This window comes from Podarcis muralis, chromosome 7 (assembly GCF_964188315.1).
Source record: "Podarcis muralis chromosome 7, rPodMur119.hap1.1, whole genome shotgun sequence".
NCBI lineage: Eukaryota > Metazoa > Chordata > Lepidosauria > Squamata > Lacertidae > Podarcis > Podarcis muralis.
The window spans coordinates 41,834,058-41,854,611 of NC_135661.1; the positions used below are offsets into that span (position 1 = coordinate 41,834,058).

Genomic DNA, 20,554 nt, shown 5'->3' on the forward strand with positions numbered 1-20,554 from the left:
ATACAGAGGCCAGAGGGGTGAGGGATGTGGCCTTGTTGATCCTGTGGAACAGGTGGCCTGCAAAACAGGCAAGAGCAGAGCATGCCAAATGCTCATGTTTTTACGCTCATCCGGTTTCTTTCCTTCCCAGTTTTGAATTTTGAGCAAAGACCCATTGTCTGTGCAGAATCTGCAGCTACATAACATATTTAAACAGGGTTGCCTTGGAAGGGTCTAAAGGGATGAGATCTCAGGCAGGCCCTTGCACATTCAGACTTGTGAGAGTCCTGCCTCCTCATAACAGGATGGAGTGAACCAGGGCCCCTGTGGGCTGGGGAGGGTGGGGAGTGGATGAGAGGGAGAGAGAGCAGCCGAAGCCATTTCTCAAACCAAAGCCTGAAGCTGTGACAAAAGGACACAGGTGCTTCAGAAGGATGTGTTTGGAAGCAGCCCCCAGCCTCAAATGCTGTTTGAGAAGGCAAACGTGCAAAGCAAGGGGCCCTGTAAGCCCCAACATCTCTTCCTCTTCGCTGAAGAGGTTTCTGACCCAACATTTCTCAGGGTACAAGTTGCTGATAATATGCCAGAACTTCAAATTAGGGAAGTTCAAGTGCAGACATTCTCCTTGTCCTGACGTGGCTCCCCCATTGTTAGTGTAAGCCTGCTGGATTGCTTGCTAATTTGGTGGTCAGCAGGCTGAAGTGTGGTTTGCAGTTTGATAGTTTGGGCTCTGCCACTCTTGCCTTGGAGCACAAGATGAGGCCAGAGTATTCCTGAGTTGAGCTAACAGAACTAAAAATACACCCCCTTCTCCTGAACTGCGTCAGAAGGTGTTATGTGGGCTTGTGTTGTTTCCTATTCCATAGTTGCCTTCTGATGTTGCCTTGGCTCTGTACTCTGGACAGTTGCAGAAAATCATGTTGAGCATCTGTGGCACACTATGTAGCCCCTTCCAGATGTGTAGCCACTAGTCAATCACATTCTGGGCAAGAGGATGGCTTAGAGAAGCAAAGATTATATTCCCCCAGAGGGAATTTTTTGTGGAGGCAGGCTGAGGAATTTGTGGTTCTGTAGCTTAAGGTCTTGTTCCCAAATCCTCACCATTCAGGAAAAGTGCATGTTGTGTTGCAGGGGGGGGGGGATGCCTTGCATTGTGTGGTTCCTGTGTTAGCAGAGAGCATCATTTCATTTGTCTTTTGGTTTAGCTGAGTTGAGCTCTAGGCCCACTTTCTGGCTGGTGTGTGACATTTTCTGAGAGACCTTGCTTCTTTCATCTTCTGTGATTGAAGAGAACCCATTGCTCCCCAGTTTTCCATTAGTGTAAATCCCCTAGCTAAGGCAGGCAGCAAGAGTGTTGCAATGTGGGTTGCTTGATCATGCCCAGTCCTTGTTACACATTCTTAGGTGTGCAAACACTCGCCCCTGGTGACTATGTGAGAGGAAGCAAAGTGCTTGTTGATGTTAAAAGCCATTCTCTTCAGTGCCTGGTCAGTCTGCCCTCCTCTGCTTTGGCTGACCCACTTTGGTAGGAGTTCCTCCCACTCCTCCCAAATTTTTTAAAAATGATTTGTATCAGGCCAGGTGTTCCTTTGGCACTGCTTCTCTCTCTACTTTGAGTCATTGGGTGGGGTGGCAGCTTGATAATCTGTGAACCATTTTAGAAGACTGCAGGGAAGGGGGAGGCAGGCAGCTAACAAGCCATCAGTCCTACATCATGCCTTAGCAGCAAAGGTTCCTTTTGAAATACAGTTTAGTGGAGGAGAACCCATCTTCCTTTAAACCTTTTGGAGGGAAAAACCATCTAGCAGATAGATGCCAGTTTGGCATTTAAAAAAAGAACTAAAACCCAAAACCTATACACAGAACAGGCCAGGAAGACTATTTTATATTTTACTTTCACGTGCATATGATATTTTAAAAGTATCACGACAGTTGCCTCCTCTGAATTGTTTGTTGCTGCTTTAAAGGCATGGCAGTAGTTGTGGCAGGTGCTGTGGAAGACATTTGCTAACCTAGTGATTCCCTTACCCTAAGCAAGGAGGTCTTCCAAATGGCCTTCTCACTCACCATTCATTGGTCAGAATTCTGTGGCTTTGAGAGCAGCCTCTAACATTGATGGGGTAATGACTTGACTTCCCAAAGATGGCATGCCCTGCCAATGCCACCTCAGCCACATACGTCTCCCTTGCTGATTGGCTCCCATATGCCCATCCTTCACACACAGGTTTTTCATGCCTACCTCTAGCTACTTTCCTCTCACCCTAGCAAACTGCTTTTGTGCTGCTTACTGGACTGTTTGGGTCCTTCATGGTGGGTGTCTGTGTGCAAGAGACACATTGCCTGTAAATGTTTGTGTTCCAACGCTTTAGAGCCTTGAGAGCGAACATTCTGTGCCCTGGAAGAAACGCCGGTTGCTTTTACCCTGCGTTTCCACAGGAACAACTTTAAAGCACTGTACTGTTCTCCATTCACAGCCAGGGTGGCTAAGGAAAGGAATGGCTGTTTTAGGTAGTCTGCCCTGTTCAGAAACTTCCTTTATAACCACACAGTCACAGTGTAGGCCCTGACATCCCCCCTCCCATTATTATTTTTTATATCCGTGAATGGAAAGACTTTCTAAAATCCTCAGTTTTAAGACCAGGATACTAGCACGAGCATAACACCCTTCGACACATGCACTCTGTTGATTTGGACTTCAGTGTAAATTCCCCTCCTTGTTAAAAGGCTTCTACCAGACAGTGTATATACATGTAAATAACTCTCACAGGTCAATTCACAACCTTCTATTTGTACTAGTGTGACTTGCGTAGAATGTGGGGTTTAAAACAGCGGCGGGGTGCGTTGTCTGTAATGTAACAATGTACTTTACTCTTTTTTTACAATGTAGTTTGTGTACATATTGTTTGGTGGTGCTGGTGCTGCCGAGGCCCCTGTTCTGCCACCACACAACTGTCCTTTAGCTGTACAACTTCCTGCGGAAAGAGACAAAGCGAATACAGATGTTATTTTCTACAGTTGCATGTACAGAGAGAAGCGCAGAGATACTGTTGTCCCTCAAGAGATAATGTTCATAAATAAATTTTTATAAAAAAACAACAACTGGGCTCTTAATTTCTCCAGCTTTGCCGAGGTATTAGTGTTGCTTCCAGTTTAAGAGGTGAACACCATCTTCTTTGTGTACCCAGGCTTCAGTCTTTACCAACCTGGTGCCTGCCAGATGTTTTGGACTACAATCCCCATCATCCCTGGGAGTTGGGACTGATAGGAATTGCATTCCAGAACACTTGGAGGGCACCAAGTTGGCGATGACTGATCCAGACTTTTTGGGCAAAGTGTTCCACATACTCTTGTACTACTAAGTCCTCATGCATGTCTGTTTTTACAGATACAGACAGGGATAGAATCAGTCCATGTCTGGAGTGAGGTTTGAACCCAGATCCCCAAGATTCAACTCTCCCTCCTACAACATACCATCTTGGGCAGGCAAGGTAAAATCTCACCTGTGTCATTCTAGCAGATACCAAGGGTATTTGGGTGGGCAGCTGGGATTCTCTTGCACTAGTTGCTCTGCACTGCAGAAGATCCCAGGCTCATTCCCCAGGCAAGACTGTGAAATATTCCTGCCTGCAACCCTGGAGAGCTGCTGCCAATCGGTGTAGATTACTGTGCTAGTAGGATCAGGTATCTGACTGTAAAATGCAGTTTCCTTTGCCCTTTAGTGTAGCCCCAGCTGCAGGACAGGCTCATCACATCCAGTATGTCCATCAATCTTGACCTGAACAATTTCCTTCCTGCCTTTTGTGTTTATGCAAATTATGTGGGTTTAATCCATACTTCGCCCCACTGAAACCAAAGTTAGACAACTAACTTGCCACTTGATTTCATTGGGACTAAAGCATAACTAGGGACGCGGGTGGCGCTGTGGGTAAAAGCCTCAGCGCCTAGGGCTTGCCGATCGAAAGGTCGGCGGTTCGAATCCCCGCGGCGGGGTGCGCTCCCGTTGCTCGGTCCCAGCGCCTGCCAACCTAGCAGTTCGAAAGCACCCCTGGGTGCAAGTAGATAAATAGGGACCGCTTTCTAGCGGGAAGGTAAACGGCGTTTCCATGTGCGGCTCTGGCTCGCCAGAGCAGCGATGTCACGCTGGCCACGTGACCCGGAAGTGTCTCCGGACAGCGCTGGCCCCCGGCCTCTTGAGTGAGATGGGCGCACAACCCCAGAGTCTGGCAAGACTGGCCCGTACGGGCAGGGGTACCTTTACCTTTAAAGCATAACTAGCTTAGTCTGGATCCAACTCTGTTCTTCCCCCTGCCCCTTTTATACCACATTAAATGCACAGCCTTGGATATATGCTGCCGCCTTGTGTGTTTTCAAGAATAGAGCAATGCCAGATCTATACCACAAGCTTTTATTGAAAAATGCAAGCTTCAGCCATGAAGACACCAGACGTGGCTGGCCTGACTCACTCACCTTTCAAGGTCTTAATGCTGGCTTCTCTGCTTAGCTTCTAAAACCAAAAAATGGGGGTTGGGATCCAGGTGTACATCACCTGGAGCACCCCTTTTTTTGGTTCACTTAGTGGCCCCTCCTCTTAATTCAAAGGAACTGTGAGGACTGAACTGGGATTAGGCATTGGATAAAATGCTCTGAGTGGCCATAACACGCCAAAAGAGCTAAGTTCTTCCCTTAAGGGAGAGCTGGGAGCATCTGTTGCTACTTTCTACCTCTAGCATTTTGCAACATCTCTCCACACAAGCACAGGTCCCATGCAAAGGTCATGAAGGAATAGACTGCACCCACACAGAAGAATCCATTTTCTAACACACAGCATCAACAGATCTTGTAAATAACCCCTCTTCTTTCCCTTCACCAGGTGTGGTGAATTTTTGGCCCTTGAGATGCTGAGCCGCAGCTCTTATTATTCATAGCCATTGACCAGGCTTGTTGCGGCTGATGGGATTTGTAGTTCAACATCTAGACCATGGGTAGGCAAACTAAGGCCCGGGGGCCGGATCCGGCCTAATCACCTTCTAAATCTGGCCCGTGGACGGTCCGGGAATCAGCATGTTTTTACATGAGTAGAATGTGTCCTTTTATTTAAAATGCACCCTTGGGTTATTTGTGGGGCCTGCCTAGTATTTTTACATGAGTAGAATGTGTGCTTTTGATTAAAATGCATCTCTGGGTTATTTGTGGGGCATAGCAATTCCTTCATATTTTTTTTCAAAATAGAGTCTGCCCCCCCCCCCACAATGTCTGAGGGACAGTGGACTGCCCCCCTGCTGAAAAAGTTTGCTGACCCCTGATCTAGACACTCAAAGGGTTACCCACACCTGGTTTACACACACAAATACATGTGCCGTATTCTCTCTCTACAATACTACAAGGCCAGGCATGTTAGCATCCCACAGGTGTTTTCCTTCATGTTTTGGTGAGGCTCTTCCATGAAGCTTGTCTTGACAAATGCCAAATTGTATGAGGGAGGGCAGGGATAGTGTGTTCACCACCACTCTGTGTGTGTGCATGTGTGCGTGCATTCACTACAACTGCTCTGTGTATCTAGTGCCACTGCCATTAGGTGCTGTCCAGTAGGGATGGAGAACAGCAACTCTTGGCAGCTGTGACCACCATGGTCAATAAGTTTGGGATAATTGGCAGCTGAAATGCATCAACATTTGACTGCAGGTTGCCCGTCCCTCCCATACAGAATCACCAAAGTGATGCAATTCCAACCCCAGTGAGCATATCTTGGGAAAGAGGCATGAATAGGGTACAAAATTCCCAAACAGCCCCGAAGCTCACTGTGCGACCTTGGACCAGTTGCTGCTGCTCAGCCTAACCTACCTCACAGCGTTGTTGTGAGGATAAAATGGGGAAAAGGGAAACCCTCATATGCCACCTGGAGCTTGGAGGGAAGGTGGAATGTAGATGCAATAAAATAAAGATGAGGTCTGGGGAGAGGGAGATGAACATTTACAAGCCTGTCTTATGCTGAGTTGGACCATCTATTCCAGCATTGTTTCTTGACTCACGGGCATGCTTATGGTGATTTTGTTGTTTTATCACTTTTTTTGCCACCCTGGGCTCCTTTGGGAGGAAGGAATAAATTGAATAAATGAATGACTAATAAACCGGGATGTGCTGTGATTGAAGCTGGAACCTCTTCAGTCCAAGCCACATATTCTGCTGCTGAGTTATAGCTTCACTCCAGGCTATGCCTATGAACATAAGAAGAACCCTGCTGGGTCGGGCCAAAGACTCCCCTCAAATTGGCATTCTTTTATTGGCAATTTGCAGAGTTGGAGGCATAAATAGGAGACAGCCATGCACAGCAATAAAGAGTGCAAGGTGAGAGTTCCCAGAGTCCCTGACAGCATCAGCTTTGTGGCTTCCAGATGTTTTGGGCTAGCTGGGACTGGTGGAAGACAGGCTAGTGAAGTTTGCTATATATACAAACAGGTGCACAGTGAACTTTTGTCTTCCACCACTAGGTGTCACCAGCAATTTGCTGAAACTTGCTCACCAGACAGAGGCTAATCAAAAGGGCTGAAATCCCAGCTGCTTGTCAAAGCACAGCCACAGCTTGCAGGGAGGTCATGGCAGGGAGCAGAGAAGATTAGCAGCAGCTGCAGCAGAGGTAACCTACTGTTTTATTACATTTAGACTCTGCTTTTCCATGTAAAGTGACCAAGGTGGCTTAACAATTAAAAGCTACTTCTAGCCCCCTTGGGATCAGCTGGGGATCTGGAGAAAATATGCCGTCTTTTCTGCATACTGTGTGTGGACAGGGTCTTGCTATTCTGGAAATATTAATTACCAGGGTGAGAATGGAATGGGACACTTTGTTTAACACCTTTGTGCCGATCCTTCCTCTTAAGATGCTCAGAGGGCTGTTTTAGTCACGCATCGTGAGGTTGGCTCACTTTGGCTTCTGCTGCAAAGATTGTGAAAGAGTTGTCACTTCCTCATTGCAAGGTTTCCATTTCTTCACTGGAAAGAAAGCGTGTTTCTGGCTCAAGGGACTCTGAATTTTGCAAGACCTGGAAACACAAGAAACGGCCTCACCTGGTAACAGATCATTGATCCATCTAGATCAGGGTGCTCTATTATTTATTTATTTATTGCATTTATATTCCATTTTTTTCCTCCAAGGAGCTCAGGGTGGCAGAGACGCTCTGTTTCTTGCATCCCCCTGTCTGAATCCTTGCAGCAGAAGTTGGACACCCCACTGCCTCACACAAGCAGGTGCTGCTCCCTCTTCCCTTGTTAAATGATCAACCTGACGACCAGGAAGGTGACAGTTTGCATCCCCATCAAGGTGCTGTGCTTCTCCACTGCCACTCAAAGGAGAGGTCTTGCAGAGAGGCAGTGGCGTAGCGTGGGTTGTCAGCACCTGGGGCAAGGCAAGTAATTTTCGCCCCCTAACCCGTGGATTTGCGCCCCCTAACCTGTGGATTTGCCCTAACCCCAGATGTTTCGCCCGGTGCGGCCGGCCCCCCCCTGCACCCCCCACGCTACGCCACTGCAGAGAGGGAAAGCAAAAATTGCTTGGGGGCTGGATCAGGTGTATACAATACAGGGCTAGATAGACCCAAGAGGCTGACTCAATATAGAGCAGTGTTCCCTTCCCTTAAAAATAATTTTTAAAAGGAGTTCTCAGAACAGTCATAGTTGAGGGCGACCCCTGCCAACAATTATTTTGATGATGGCAGGCTATTTCCTGCAGTTAACCCTGGGATTTGATCCACATGGACAGGAGTTTCACAGGATCTGTTGCTACAGCTCAGCTTGCCATGTTCTAAAGATTTGTTTTGCTGGAATAATCAGCTGGTGAGACAAAAGCTGGCTGTGTTTTGTCCTCTCAGAGCACTTTGGAGCGATGAAATAGCATCCTGATTCACCTCTGCAAACAAGAATTTGAAGTGGGTTAAATTGCTGAACAGTCCAGAGATTTAAAGAGCAATTTTCAGGACACGTCTTAGCACTGGGTGAGATTCTGATATCACCTGGGGGACAGAATATTTAAAGACAACGCTGACATGAAGTAATGTAGTTGTTTTGCTGGAGGGAGATAACTTCAACGTAGGCTGAAAAAACACAGAACACATTTAAAGCACATTCTCTGCCCCTGCTCCCACACATACACACAAAAAAAGAATCCTGGGAACTGCAGTTTGTTAAGGATGCTGGGAATTGTTCCCGGGATTGTTTTGTGTGTGTGTGTGTGTAAGGGGGGAATGAGCATTAAATGAATGGTATGCATACAGCCAACGTGTCCCAGTAGGCAGAACCAGCCTTTGCCCTGCAATACTTGTGTTAAGATTCACCATGACTAGTCTGACGGCCCCACAGTCCCCCAGTCTGTTGAGGTGCAGTGACAAGCTTCTCGCAGGGGTGGAGGTTGTTTGGAGCAAGCACAGCAGCACTTGTCAAACACACTTGGCAAGCTGAAACCTGATATAGGATACAATCACTCAGAGGTAGTAGCCGAAAGAAAGCTGCTTGACCGGAATGTGCTTGCTCCTTCTCTGTCTCAGCTGCTAGAGTGCTAATAATCTTTCCTCCCTCTTCCCCAGATTCTCTCTCCCTGCCCAGATGAGTAAATTGATAAGAGCTCCATTTACAGACAGGGAGGGGCCCTTAGAACAAAAGGCCTTTTTATCAGCAGCCACTCTGTCCCAACTGTGCAACCTCAGCTGCTGTCTCTGAGCCTTCTCACTGGGCAAAGTTAAAAGCAAGGCCTCTTCTTGACTGTGCACTCCCTGCCCCTGCCCCCCCATCACCATTTAGGAATTAACATTTAAATCTGCATTGCAACATGGAGACATTCCCCCCCCCCCCACCTTGGGAAAGGTGAGTCTAAGAGGCAGGAAGCCAGGGAGGGAAAGCTGACCAGTCCCTGGGATCATGTGACTCTCAGGCAAGGTGTTTCTAGGACGTTAGGCGGCTGGGGAGTGATTTCAAACTCTGTGTCTGTTTTTATGCAATAACAGATGGGGAGGACGCTCCTCACTTCCCTAAAAGGCAACTGCAAAGCTCTACCACCAGGAGTTCGTTCTGCTATGGAGTAATATGTAAAACACTATTTAATATTTTTTTTGGGGGGGAAGCATGGGGATTTTTAAAGACTAGAAATAGGGAGGGGTTGTAGCTCAGTGGTTGAGCATCTGCTTTGCACAGAGCAGGTCCCAGGTTCAATCCATGATGTCTCCAGACAAGACTGTGGATGTGCCTTGTCAGAACACAGACAAGAGAGGCACTATGTGTTAGCAGTGCTGAGCTAGATGGCCTGACTTGGTATAATAAGACAACTTCCTATTTTCCTAAAAACAAAAGGAAGTAGCTGTAAGCAGGTTGGAGTTTACATTTGGGTGCAGATCCTGGGTTTGGAGGGGGCTCTTTGCGAAAGAATATTGGGTCAAATTGCAGCACCTGTCTGTTCTAGTTTCTTATTACAAGGGCACACCAAGCTAAATGGTGCACTCGTCAGTCCAGGTAAAGGGCCTATGTATGACCTCCTACCATCTTTCCTGGGTCCTGCAGAGTCTTCCTTAATGTAGTGGGAGAGGCCACCCAATGAAGATGACATGGGCGTAGCCAGGATTTTTTTGGGGGGGGGCATGCCTTTTGTTAGGGAGTGCAGGTCTCATTGGGGGGCAGCAGAACCTTAGTTAGCTATGTTTTTATTTATTTTTATTGATGTGGGGGCCAGCTGCTCCTCCCTGCTCCCCCTTGGCTGTGCTCATGGGAGCTGAATGCAGGAAAATACAGGGCAGACAAAAGGAAGCACTTCTTAACAAAGTGAAGTTAAACTGCCAAACTGGCTCCTACAGTTTGTAGTGATAGTATAGCTGTAAAAGGCTTGGGTAAATTCATGGAGGACAAGGCTGTCTTGTACATCCACTGTAGGAGACAGTGATGCTTCTGAAAGCTAGTGGCTAAAAATCACAGGAGGGAGGGAGATCCCTTGTGCTCACACCCTGCTTGCAGGCTTCCTGTGGGCATCTGGTTGGCATCTGAAGAACAGGGGGGGGTGGGGTGGGCTAGATGGGACTTTGGTCTAATCCAGCTTCAGGGCAGAAGCACAGCCAAGAGGCAGCTTTGGTCCCTATATGAGTCAGAAGCTGGTGGTGCCCAAGGAAACTTGGTTGAAGGGTGGTTTAAAAAGTGTATTATCATTACTCTCGCAGGATCAATGACAACAAAGAGTCTTGTGGAATTGCCTTAAAGGCTACCTGTTTTGGCTTAGTGGACTGCAGCCTGTTTTATCAGATGCAGCCCACTCTATCCTCCACAATGTCCAAAGGAAGAATGCTGGGGACACACACACACACACACACACACACTAATTTGCAAGGCTGGTGGGTGAGCTTTGCAGAGGAATCTGCCTGGCTTCTCCTTCTAGGATCCAGGACACAGTACTGGGCTGGATGGCTCGTCCCAAAAAGTCTGCTCCAGCCAGGCTCTTGATCTAAGGGGGTGGGACTTCTGCAATGATCCTCAATCTCCCTCCTGCTTTTGAAGGGAGAAAAGGCTTTTATTTTGCCTACAGCACTCACACTTTGGAACTCCCTGCCTATCACAATCAGGCAGGTGTCTTCAATGACTCTTTTGGGCACCTGCTAAACTATTTTTGCTTAGGCAAATCTACCCAGACATGCAGAATGTTGTAATGTGCTTTAATTTTCTGTTTTGTTTTTGTTTTTAGTTTATCGTTTATTTTAATTATTTTTGAATAATATAGAGAGTAATTTTAACTGGGATTTTTTTTTTTTACTGATAACTTTATTGTTTTATCCTTTTTGTAAACCGCTTTGAAATTTTATTACTATCACGCGAATATATGTTGCCAACCCACCACCTTATTTTCTCAGGTAAATCAACAGGCAAATCTTAGGGAAACGTGTCCGGAATCCTTTGAAGAATCCAACCGGTACGCCTGCTTGGTGTCCTTACGCGACGGGGCGGACGAGAACCAGTAGGCGGCGCTGAGGAGGAGGAAAGGCTTGTGTCTGCGTCGGCGAGCGGGCCGTCTAAAAAGCGGGAGCCGCAAGCAGCCCTCCTTATCCCGGCTGCTTTCCCTCGACGGCTCTCTTGGCGCAGTCAGGCCGAGAGGGAGGAAGCGAGCGGCGGCACCGGGGCGAGGACCGTCGAGGGTCGCTGCTTCGCCGTGCGCTCCCCAGTCCTTTCCTCCTTCCGTGCTCCCAGGGGGCGGCTCCCTCCGGCCGGCCTCCTTAAGCACCCGCCCCACCGCGGCCGCCTAACTAGCCAGCCAGCTAGCCAGGCGGCGCTGCTCTTTTGCTCCAGGTGACCGTCCTGCCCGCGGCGCATGGACTTCGACGGGCAGCTGCTGCGGCAGGTGGGCGGCTTCGGGCGGCGCGCCCGGCTCCTGGCTGCCGCCTCGTGGCTGCCCAACGTGCCGCTGGCGCTCGGCCTGGCCGCGGGGCTCCTGCTGGCCGCCACCCCGCAGCACCGCTGCCGCCCGGACCCGGCGCTGCTGCCGCCCGAGCTGCGCAACGCCAGCGGGCCCGAGCTGCTCAACGCCTCCACCCCGCCCGGCAGCCACTGCCTGCTCTACCGCTACCCGCCGCCCGGGGGCGGCCTCGAGCCCAACGGGACCGGCCCTTGCACCCGCGGCTGGGAGTACGTCCTGCCTGAGGCCGGCCTCCTCTCCACCGTCGTGACGCAGGTCCGTGGGTCAGAAGGGTGCCTCTGAGGATGTGCAGAGTGGCCCTGGGAAGGGGACGGAAGAGGGAGACCCAGGTCCACCTGCCCAAATGACGCCGTGGGTTCTGACCTAGGCAAAACCTCTCGCTGTTGCACATTTTGTAAAGAGCGGGGAGGAGCTTGGCTTGGGCCTCCAGATTAAAGTAGGCCTCAAATTTAGGGTTAATTTTGATTTTTAGGTTTAAAATTAACTTGTTACTTTTTCTGCATTTGATAATTTTTGCAGCTTGTTTTTATGCGGGGGTGAGGGAGGCATTTAAACAAATAAGAGGTGCCATTTGGTAAAATGCATGATTTTTGTTGAACATGAAATTTATTATGGTCAGAGACCAGCTTGATGATTTTTGTTGTTAACTGATTTTTAGATAATTTTGCTTTTGTGCGCCATTATTTTTAAATTTTATTATGGCTGGGGGCCTCAAAAGCTGGAAGTGGTCCCTCTGGTGTCTCTGTATCTATGAGAAGACCTAAAGGCAGGCAACACCACCAGCCTCCTGGTTCTGAAAAGTTTCCTCCCTTTTTCTTCTAGTGGGACTTGGTCTGTGCCAACCACTGGCAGGTGCCCCTGGAGCAAACCACCCACCTCCTGGGGTGGTTGATTGGTTACATGGCTTTTGGATCGGCCTGTGACAGGTAAAATATTTCCCCATCACAATGCTGCTTTGCCTTCGCTTGAGCTTGTAGCAAGCCTTGCCTGCATGCTGTGAATCCTCAGTGAGGACTGGAAGCTTTTTACCATGTTCTTAATTAGCGTCCCAGCGAGCCCAATACACTCTTTGTGTACAGCTACTGTATGGTATTGTGGTTCTGCAGTCTTGTTGAACCAGGATGTTCTTATCCCCAAGGGAAGTGAATGTAATGCTCAGTGGTAGAGCACGGGTTTTGCATGGAGTAGAGCCCAGGTTCAGTTCCAGTTGTTTTTGTTTTGGTGATAAAATGGCAAGTGGCAGGGAAGATCCTTCTCTTCCTGAGACCCTGGAGAGAGTGTTGTCACTCAGAGTCAGTGCTAATAGTCAAGAGCAACAAAACAGCTTGACTTGGTATTAGAGCCAGTGTGGTGTAGTGGTTAGAGTCCAGTCCAGCATGCATCATGTTCTGCATCCTGTTTTCACTGTGGCCCCCCAGATGCTTGTGAGAAACCCTCAAACAGGACCTGAGAACAAGAGCACTCTCCCCTCCTGCAATTTCCAGCAACTGGCATTGAGAAGCATTATTTCCTCTGGCCATGGAGGCAGAGCACAGCCATCGTGGTTAGTAGCCACTGGTAGCTTTATTGCCCATGGATTTATCCAATCTTCTTTAAAAGCCATTCATATTGGTGGCCCTCGCTGTGTCCTGTGGGAGTGAGTTCCACTGCTTCATAACATTGCTATTGCAAAGGACTTTTTCAAAAAGTCCAAGTTAAAAAAGCCAGACTCCCTTGCTTGCACACCCGCGGACTGGTAACTGAACTGGCCACTTCTACCCAGGGGGCTGGAGTGTTTGAGCAGAGATGCAGCCAGTGAGAGCTGTAGACTTTGTACTGGGGCATCTGGCTGAGAGCAGGATGCTGGACTAGATGGGCCTTTGGCTCTCCTGTAGAACCCCCCCCCCCAACTTTGTATCCTTACTCACTGCTCTCCTTTGATTTTCTAGGTTTGGCCGCCGGGCCACTTTCATCTCCTCCTTGATGCTGTCCATCCCTCTGGGCATTGCCGTGGCACTGGCTGTGAATTATGTTATGCTTGTACTTACCCGGCTGCTCTTTGGGGCACTGCTGGCTGGCACCTTCCTCTCCCTCTATGTTGCAAGTGAGTTGCCCTCTTTGCTACCCCACATCCTTATTAGGTCCTCTGCAGTTGCTTCTGCTTTCATATAATGGGTTGGGAATTCTGGATCTTTGCCAAAGCAGAGACCTGTTTGTCTCCCAGGCTACCAGCAAACTCTGCCTGCCATGTGCACCTCTCCTGTACATTCTGCCCCTGTCTCCATTTCTTGTGTTTCTCACTGGCTTTTCCTCCCCAGGGCTGGAGTTGTGTGACCCTCCGCACCGCCTGGCAGTCACCATGGGCGCTGGTTTCTTCTGGGTGGCTGGGGAGCTGCTCTTGCCAGGGCTGGCGGTGGCTTGCAAGGAGTGGCGGCTCCTCCAGGGGACAATAGTGCTGGGACTCACTCTGCTGGCTGCCTGCTGGTGGTAAGTCTGCCTCTCAGCCCTGAATACGAAGGGGGTGGGAAGCCTTACAATGGAGACACATGACTCCTTGAAATGAGAGGCACAACAAGCATTGCGGACCTCATGTCAGTGAGGAGATCAGTGTGGTTCTCACACTCCCACCGCACTTTGAGAAAACTCTTCCCAGGGTGGGAACTCCCTGTAATTCTCCTGGTGCCTTAAAATATGGGTAGGGAACCTTTTTCAGTCCAAGGGCCACATTATCTTCTAGGCAACCTTCTGAGGGCCACATTCCATTAGACAGAGGCAAAGGCAGGCAGAGCAACACACATTTTGTCCAGTAGACCAGTTTTGGCACCAACATCTCTCTCTTTCCTCCATCCAGGGAAGCAAGAGGCATTATCAGAGCTCAAGGGCACATTCCAGCCAGGCAAAAAACACTCAGGACCTGAAGTTGACCGAGTGAGGGGTGTGGCCTGGGGAGAGTTACGAGGGCCACTCCTGCTCCGTACACACTGCCTCCTTTGCAAGATTTCCTTGCAACCCTTCCAGGCAGGAGAGGGTGCTGCTGTGAGCCACTCTGCTGTGAGCCACTCTGAAGCCTCAGCCCACTTGGCACTTCCTCAGCCTTGTAGAGGTCACCACCTGAGTGTGTTTGGTGCTGAGCAAGCCCTCTTCACTAGAGCACCCCCTTGGCAGAGCCCTTCAGTTCAAGGGCTGAGGGAACACACTTGATCCATCTGCAACTTGGAGCAGCTTCCTTTAGGCTTGAGCAATGTGGGGTGTGTACTGCAGAGGAAGGAGTGGATGTTTAAACATTGCAGGGAAAGGGAGAGTCATGCTGGGACACTTAGGGGAGAGGCCCTGGATCCATACAAGAAAGCACTAAAAAGCACACTTCCCCTTCTTTCTCTCTGCACTGCACAAAGGCAGTGTCCCCAGTTTGAAACCAGGAGAGGGTATGGGCCCCTCCAGACAAAGGTGTTATTGTGGGTGTCTTCTGCAACATGTTTTGACATAATAGTAGTGCATCAGTGGCAGGTTTGTTCTATTTAAGTTTGCTCTGCCATCCTGCCCCAATGCTGCCACATTATTGCTCTCCAGAGGGGCTATAGCGCAGCAAAAGCAGGGCAAAAAATTAAACCAGAATGATTGCGGTATAAAACATTTCAGGGCTGTGCACTGTTTGGAAATGAAGCAGTGTGACTGTTCCAAAACACCTTCAGGCACAAACAGTATTGAGTGTGGGATCCGGTGTGATGGTCCTGTTAGCATGATGAGCACAAATCCTCATGAACACCCAATAAAATGGATGTCCAGAAGGGGAGACCCCAAGTTGCTGTTATGTATACAAATGACTCCCTCACCCTTTCCTCCCTCTCTTCCTTCTGGATTTTAAAACACTTTCTGGTTGGCGGGCAGAGGCCATCAGTATGGCTCACTGACCTAGCAGCAAAAGGCTGCACAGTTCAGCTGTTCCTCGCTACTTGAGATGTGGCAAGTTGACTGTTCTTCTGAAAAGCCCCCATCTCACCACACAAGCCACACTTCCTTAAACACCACCTAAGGAGAGTTTTCAGTGTCATATGCACTCAAGGCTCCCTGCCCCCATAGATCTTCTGAATTGGTTCATGTTTGGGAACATAACAACCATCAGCTTTACCCCCCCCAAAAAAATTCTTAATAATAAGAATAAGAATACCTGTTTTAGATTTTTAATAAACTTTTGGTTGTATTCTCCCTCCCTCTTCTCCCCTGAAAGTTTTGCCTTGTTCATTTTTGCACAGTGTGGTTGTGGTTACTCCTGTTTGTGTAGGCTGTAGCCAAGAGACTGGGTTTCCCAAGAATATCAAGCAAGCTTTGGGTAGTTGCTCTCCATGTGGGGATACACTGTCCAGAATGAAGGAGCAGCTACACTCCAGCTCTGCCTGCCAGGATGCCACTGGTCATGCCAGCGGTGCTTGTTCTTCTTTTTTGGGAGCAGGTGTCCTGCCCTCTCCCCTGAGTCGGGCCGCTGGCTCTTGGCCACTCAGCAGCTTGAGGAAGGCAAGCAGGTTCTGCGCGATTTAGCCGAGGGCAATGGAATCCGCCTGGAGGATGACTCCTACACTTGGGAGCACCTGTTTGCAGGTGAGGTCTGAGGGGCTAGGCTTGGCCCTCACTCTAAGCCTTGCTGCTTTATCAGTTTCTGTCTTGGAGCAACGGGATGCTGGGTGCTCATTTGGAGCTCAGGTTGGTGGGGCTGCCCTGCCAGGTTACTTTGGGTGCAAGGTACAGCATCCTCATGCAATCGGAGGCTGGAAAAAGCACCAATTGCCTTTTTGGGATTAATGCCTCTTGACCCACTGTGAGAGAAGCAGGTGTGCAAGCCACAACATGGGTGGATGTGTTTCTCTGATGTGGGTGGAGTTTTTTGGTCCCCTAGAGGAGGGGATGGGGAGCCTGTCACCTTCCAGGTGAAGATAGACTTCCATCCCCCGTGAGTGTTAGTCATGCTGGATGGGGCTGATGGGAGTCCAACATCGCCTAGAGCACAGCTGGAGAAACTTTCCCCTTACCCCATCAAGCAGGCCAGATTCCTGTAACTGCCCTCTCAGGCCAAATTTTACAGGAAGCAGGGCTGTTTGTCAGTTACCTGATATCACAGTGGCTTCTCTTTGAAGGTGTACTCTTGCTCCAGGGGCAGGCAGCACTTTCCACTGAAGCCACTGTGAAAAAACGAGTTTCTTTCTTTCCCATTTTAGCACCAGTTTCAGTGCAAGCTTTCTCCTGCTGAGGAACAAGGTGCACTGATGGCTAGTGGGAGCCCACCTTCTTCCGGCAGAGGAACAATCAGGAGCTCCTGTTAAGCTCCCATTTGTTCCTTGGAAGTTGCATATGCGGTGTCCTATGATGTCAGTTGTGGGGCAAGTAGGTGATGGTTTCTCAGGAACAGCCTCCTGGGCCACATTTGGCACATGGGCCAGAAGTTCCCCATCCCTGCCCAAGAGGATAAGCATTACTTGTGAATAACTCAGCACAGATAGCAAAGAGGATCCACACATACATCTGTGAAATGATGGAAGAGGACCTTTTTGGCTTTGGCACACCCAAGGATTCTTGGCTGCCCTTTAGGCACCTGCCACTGACCTTGAAAATGTAAATAAATCTCAAGACTTCTTAATTCATTCTTCTGACATTTTTATTTGCTGTTTGGTCTGTGGTTTTTCCTGCATTGTTGAGAGATTATTTCATTGTGTTAACTTTTTGCTGTTAGTTGCCCTGAGAGTATAATTGAATGCCAGCATGTATATTCTTCATGTCAATTAGTTAAAAAATATATATGCTGCAGGTTTCCTGGATTAGTGGTGCTGGTTGTCTCACAATATGTTTTTAATTCCGTCTCCAGAGCTGGACAACCTGTCTGGAGGGGCCCCTCTGCCACAGTACCACAGCATCTGCAAGATCTTCCGCACCCGGGTCATTTGGAAGAACAGCCTTATCCTGGGTTTCACTGCGTAAGAGCCCGATGTGTTGTGGGTTCTTTGAGAACTGGTTGTGGGAGCTGGGAGCTGTGCTGGGAAGTGTCGGCAGCCACTCTGAAGTTGCTGTGGTGGTGAAATCTCCCAGCAGTGACGATTAGTTGTGATGCCTTCCTGGAACCTCCACGTCCAGAGGCAGCCTACCTTTGCATACTGTACCAATTGCTAGTGAGCAACAGTGGGAAGAGGGCTGCTGCCTCCCCCCCCCCCCCCCGCTGCCAGTAGGCTTCCCGGGGCATCCAGTTGGCCTCTTCACAGACCTATACATTGATCCTCTTTGCTATCTGTCCTGAGTTACTCACAAGTAATGCTTCTCTTGGGCAGGGATGGGGAACTTCCAGCCCATGTGCCACCCTCTTTATTTGACCCACCGGACCCATATCCCTGCTCACACTGTCAAACTCTAACCCCTGGTCCATCCTCCTAGAGTTACTGCAGAGCATTTTATCATCTCTCTGCCCCCGCCTCCTGTCTCCTCTACCGTCCAGGTTCATTGGGAGTGGGATCCGCCACAGCTTCACCCGCAACCTGACCTCTTACGCACCGGGCTTCTACTTTCCCTACTTCCTGCTGGTGGCGAGTGAGGCGGTTGCGCTCCTCTTCCTGTGCCTGACCGTGGACCACTTTGGACGCCGCGCCGCCCTCCTGCTCAGCACCATCCTGACGGGCGTTTCATCGTTGCTGCTACTGGCCTTGACTCAGTGTAAGCAGACAGTGATATGGGGGAGGTGTACCACAAGTTCCCAGAAGAGACCCCCACCCCACCCCTCCCAGGCTCTCTTCTCCTGGCTGGGTTTAGCAGCCACGAGCCATCATCATCTGTGCACATGCACTTGCGTGAGTTACCTGCTAAGGCAGGGGTTGGGAGCCTTGGGAGCTGTGTCCCTCCGAGCCTGTGTACCTGGCCCTGTTTTGACCCCTCCCCGCTCCCCAGTGTGTTTGCTTGGCTGGAACAGTTCTTTGACCTCTGACATGGCCTCTTGCTTGCCTGGTTGGAGGGGTGTGGCAAGTGTGTGGGGAAGTCTGCCTACTGCACCAAAGGGGGAAATGTGCGTATGTCACTCCACCTACTCTGGCCCTCTGGCCCACCCAGCACTGGCATGTGGACCCTGGAAAGCAGCCCAGAAGGGAATGTGGTTTTGGACTGCCATGGGTTCCTCTCCTGTGCTGTGGTTTGCTCTATGAAGGCCTCTCTGGGCCATCCACTTTGGTTAGCAGCTGGGCAGACCTGCTTAGCCTGCCTGCCTCTCTATTCTTCCTCCCTTAGACCTGATGTCCTGGCTCATTGTGCTGCTCTCTGTCCTGGGGATCCTCGCGTCACAAGCTGTTTCTGCTCTCAGCGTCCTGTTTGCCGGCGAGGTGCTTCCCACCGTGGTCAGGTGAGGCGTCTCTCCTCTCCCTGCATGTGCTGTGCAGGCACATGAGGCCTAGACTGTATACTGTAAGCCGTCCTGTGTTCCACTGATGAAGGGTGGTATAGAAATGTAATTATACTGATGAGGATGATAATAGACTGACAGGCCCAGATCCCAGAGTGGGAGGGTGACTGCTGCATTATCTCGGCTGGGGGTTGGGATGGGAGGAACAGGAGAGGCCCAATTTGCGCAGGTCTACCCAGATGAAAGGTCCTACCCAAATAATGGGTCCTGTGAACATTTAAATGCCTGGTTGCCACTAGGGAAGAAGTAGGTCTGTGGTAGAGCATCTGCTTTGCATGCAGGAGGTCATATAAATACAGGAATCTGCCTTCTACGGAGTCTGACCATTAGTCCATCTGGCTGAGCGTTGTTTCAAGGGGCTCGCGCCCCTGCTTGCTTTGCTTGCCAACCATGCAAATCCTCCCAACAGGAGCAGCGTGATGACAACATTACATTTTTATGTATATAGGAAGATATACCGGCAGCTCTCTAATTAAGATGTCATTGGGGTGGAATGTGGGAACTTCTGGATGCAAAGCAGCTGCTCTCTAGCACTGGGTGGGCCCCCTCCTGAAGCTCCAGTCATCATTCTCTGATACTGGATTGCAGGCCTGGTAAAAGCCTTCCTGGGCATGAGGCCAGCCCTGGGAAGAGGCTGCCAGCCAGAGTTTGACACTGATCTGCCCTGGCCAAAGGCAGCTCCTTTGTGTGTTTCTCACATAGCCACACTAGCCATTAAAATGAGTGGGCATCTGTTTTGTAACACAAAAAATCCTCAGTAAAAACTACATTTTTTTTTAAAAAAGAGGAGTGGGCTTGGGGGAGGGAGAAAGACCTTGGGACATGGCACACAGGGTTAATCTTGTGGGGAGCCCCACTCTCTCCTTAGCTGCTGAGCTTGTGCCTTATGTAGCCAGGCCGGACTTCCTCTCTTCTACCCCCCTCACCCTGCCCAGCACTTCTTGTTCCCAACACTGCTGCCCTTTTCTCTTCTGCAGGGGTGCTGGGCTGGGCCTCATCCTGGCCGCTGGCTTGGTGGGCCAGGCCACCACTCCACTCATGGAGATCCACAACAGCCATGGCTTCTTCCTCCACCATGTGATCTTCGCCTCCTTCGCCATCCTGTCGGTGCTTAGCATCATGCTGCTCCCGGAGAGCACCAGCAGGCCCCTTCCGGACTCTCTGCAGGACGGGGAGAGTCAGCACCGGCCCCCGCTCTTCCACTCCAGTCAGCGCCAGCGCCACAAGGACCACCTGCCGCTGCTCTCCACCCGCTCCACAGCTGGCCCCTACGACCCCGACAGCTACGCCCGCCTCGTCTCAGCCACCAAGAAGATGCTGGGCTCCCACCATGGAGCCAGCTCTGGGCAAACAAGACCGCTGCTCCCGGCGCGCTCCCGGCACAACAGCACTCTGGAAGGGATGTAGTGGCCTGGACTGCATGCCTTGGGGCAGCGAGGAGGGTGTTTAAGTCAACCCCGCCACCCCGTTGAAGGACTGCACCACGTTCCTAAAAACTGGAGTGAGGCTGTGAGCACAGAGGGCGACTGGCCGTCACACAGGATCATCTGCCTCTTGCCCCCCCAGACGTTTGGGGCTAGCATGGGAGTTGTAGTCCAAAACACCTGGAGGGCGCCAGCTTTTTGGATTCTCCTCTCTCCGTCTCGCAGGGAAAGAGCCACTGCAGCCCTACCATCAGTGCCTTATAGGCTCTGGTTCCCGCAAGCACTTCTAATAAAAAACTGTGTGACACCTTTGTA

General features: G+C 50.1%; 1 protein-coding gene across 2 annotated transcripts; it reads left to right on the plus strand.

Moving 5' to 3' along the window:
• Window positions 1-58: 58 nt before the first annotated feature.
• SLC22A31 (solute carrier family 22 member 31) lies at window positions 59-20,554 on the plus strand. 2 transcript variants are annotated; one of them, XM_077931585.1, is made up of 11 exons: window positions 59-3,467; window positions 6,468-6,613; window positions 10,851-11,665; window positions 12,233-12,336; window positions 13,339-13,493; window positions 13,708-13,876; window positions 15,840-15,985; window positions 17,244-17,352; window positions 17,865-18,079; window positions 18,644-18,755; window positions 19,793-20,554. In XM_077931585.1, the coding sequence occupies exons 3-11, from the start codon at window positions 11,306-11,308 to the stop codon at window positions 20,220-20,222; spliced, it is 1,800 nt and encodes a 599-aa protein (XP_077787711.1). In that variant the 5' UTR covers window positions 59-3,467; window positions 6,468-6,613; window positions 10,851-11,305; the 3' UTR covers window positions 20,223-20,554. The 2 variants fall into 2 exon arrangements, with proteins under 2 accessions (XP_077787711.1, XP_077787712.1); XM_077931586.1 differs by lacking the exon at window positions 59-3,467 and having other exon boundaries at window positions 6,326-6,613.

Coding starts and splice junctions, on each gene's coding strand:
- SLC22A31 (XM_077931585.1), top strand. CDS start 11,306: ATGGACTTCGACGGGCAGCTGCTGCGGCAGGTGGGCGGCTTCGGGCGG. Junction 11,666..12,232: donor TCTCCACCGTCGTGACGCAG/GTCCGTGGGTCA, acceptor TTTTTCTTCTAG/TGGGACTTGGTCTGTGCCAA. Junction 12,337..13,338: donor TTTGGATCGGCCTGTGACAG/GTAAAATATTTC, acceptor TTGATTTTCTAG/GTTTGGCCGCCGGGCCACTT.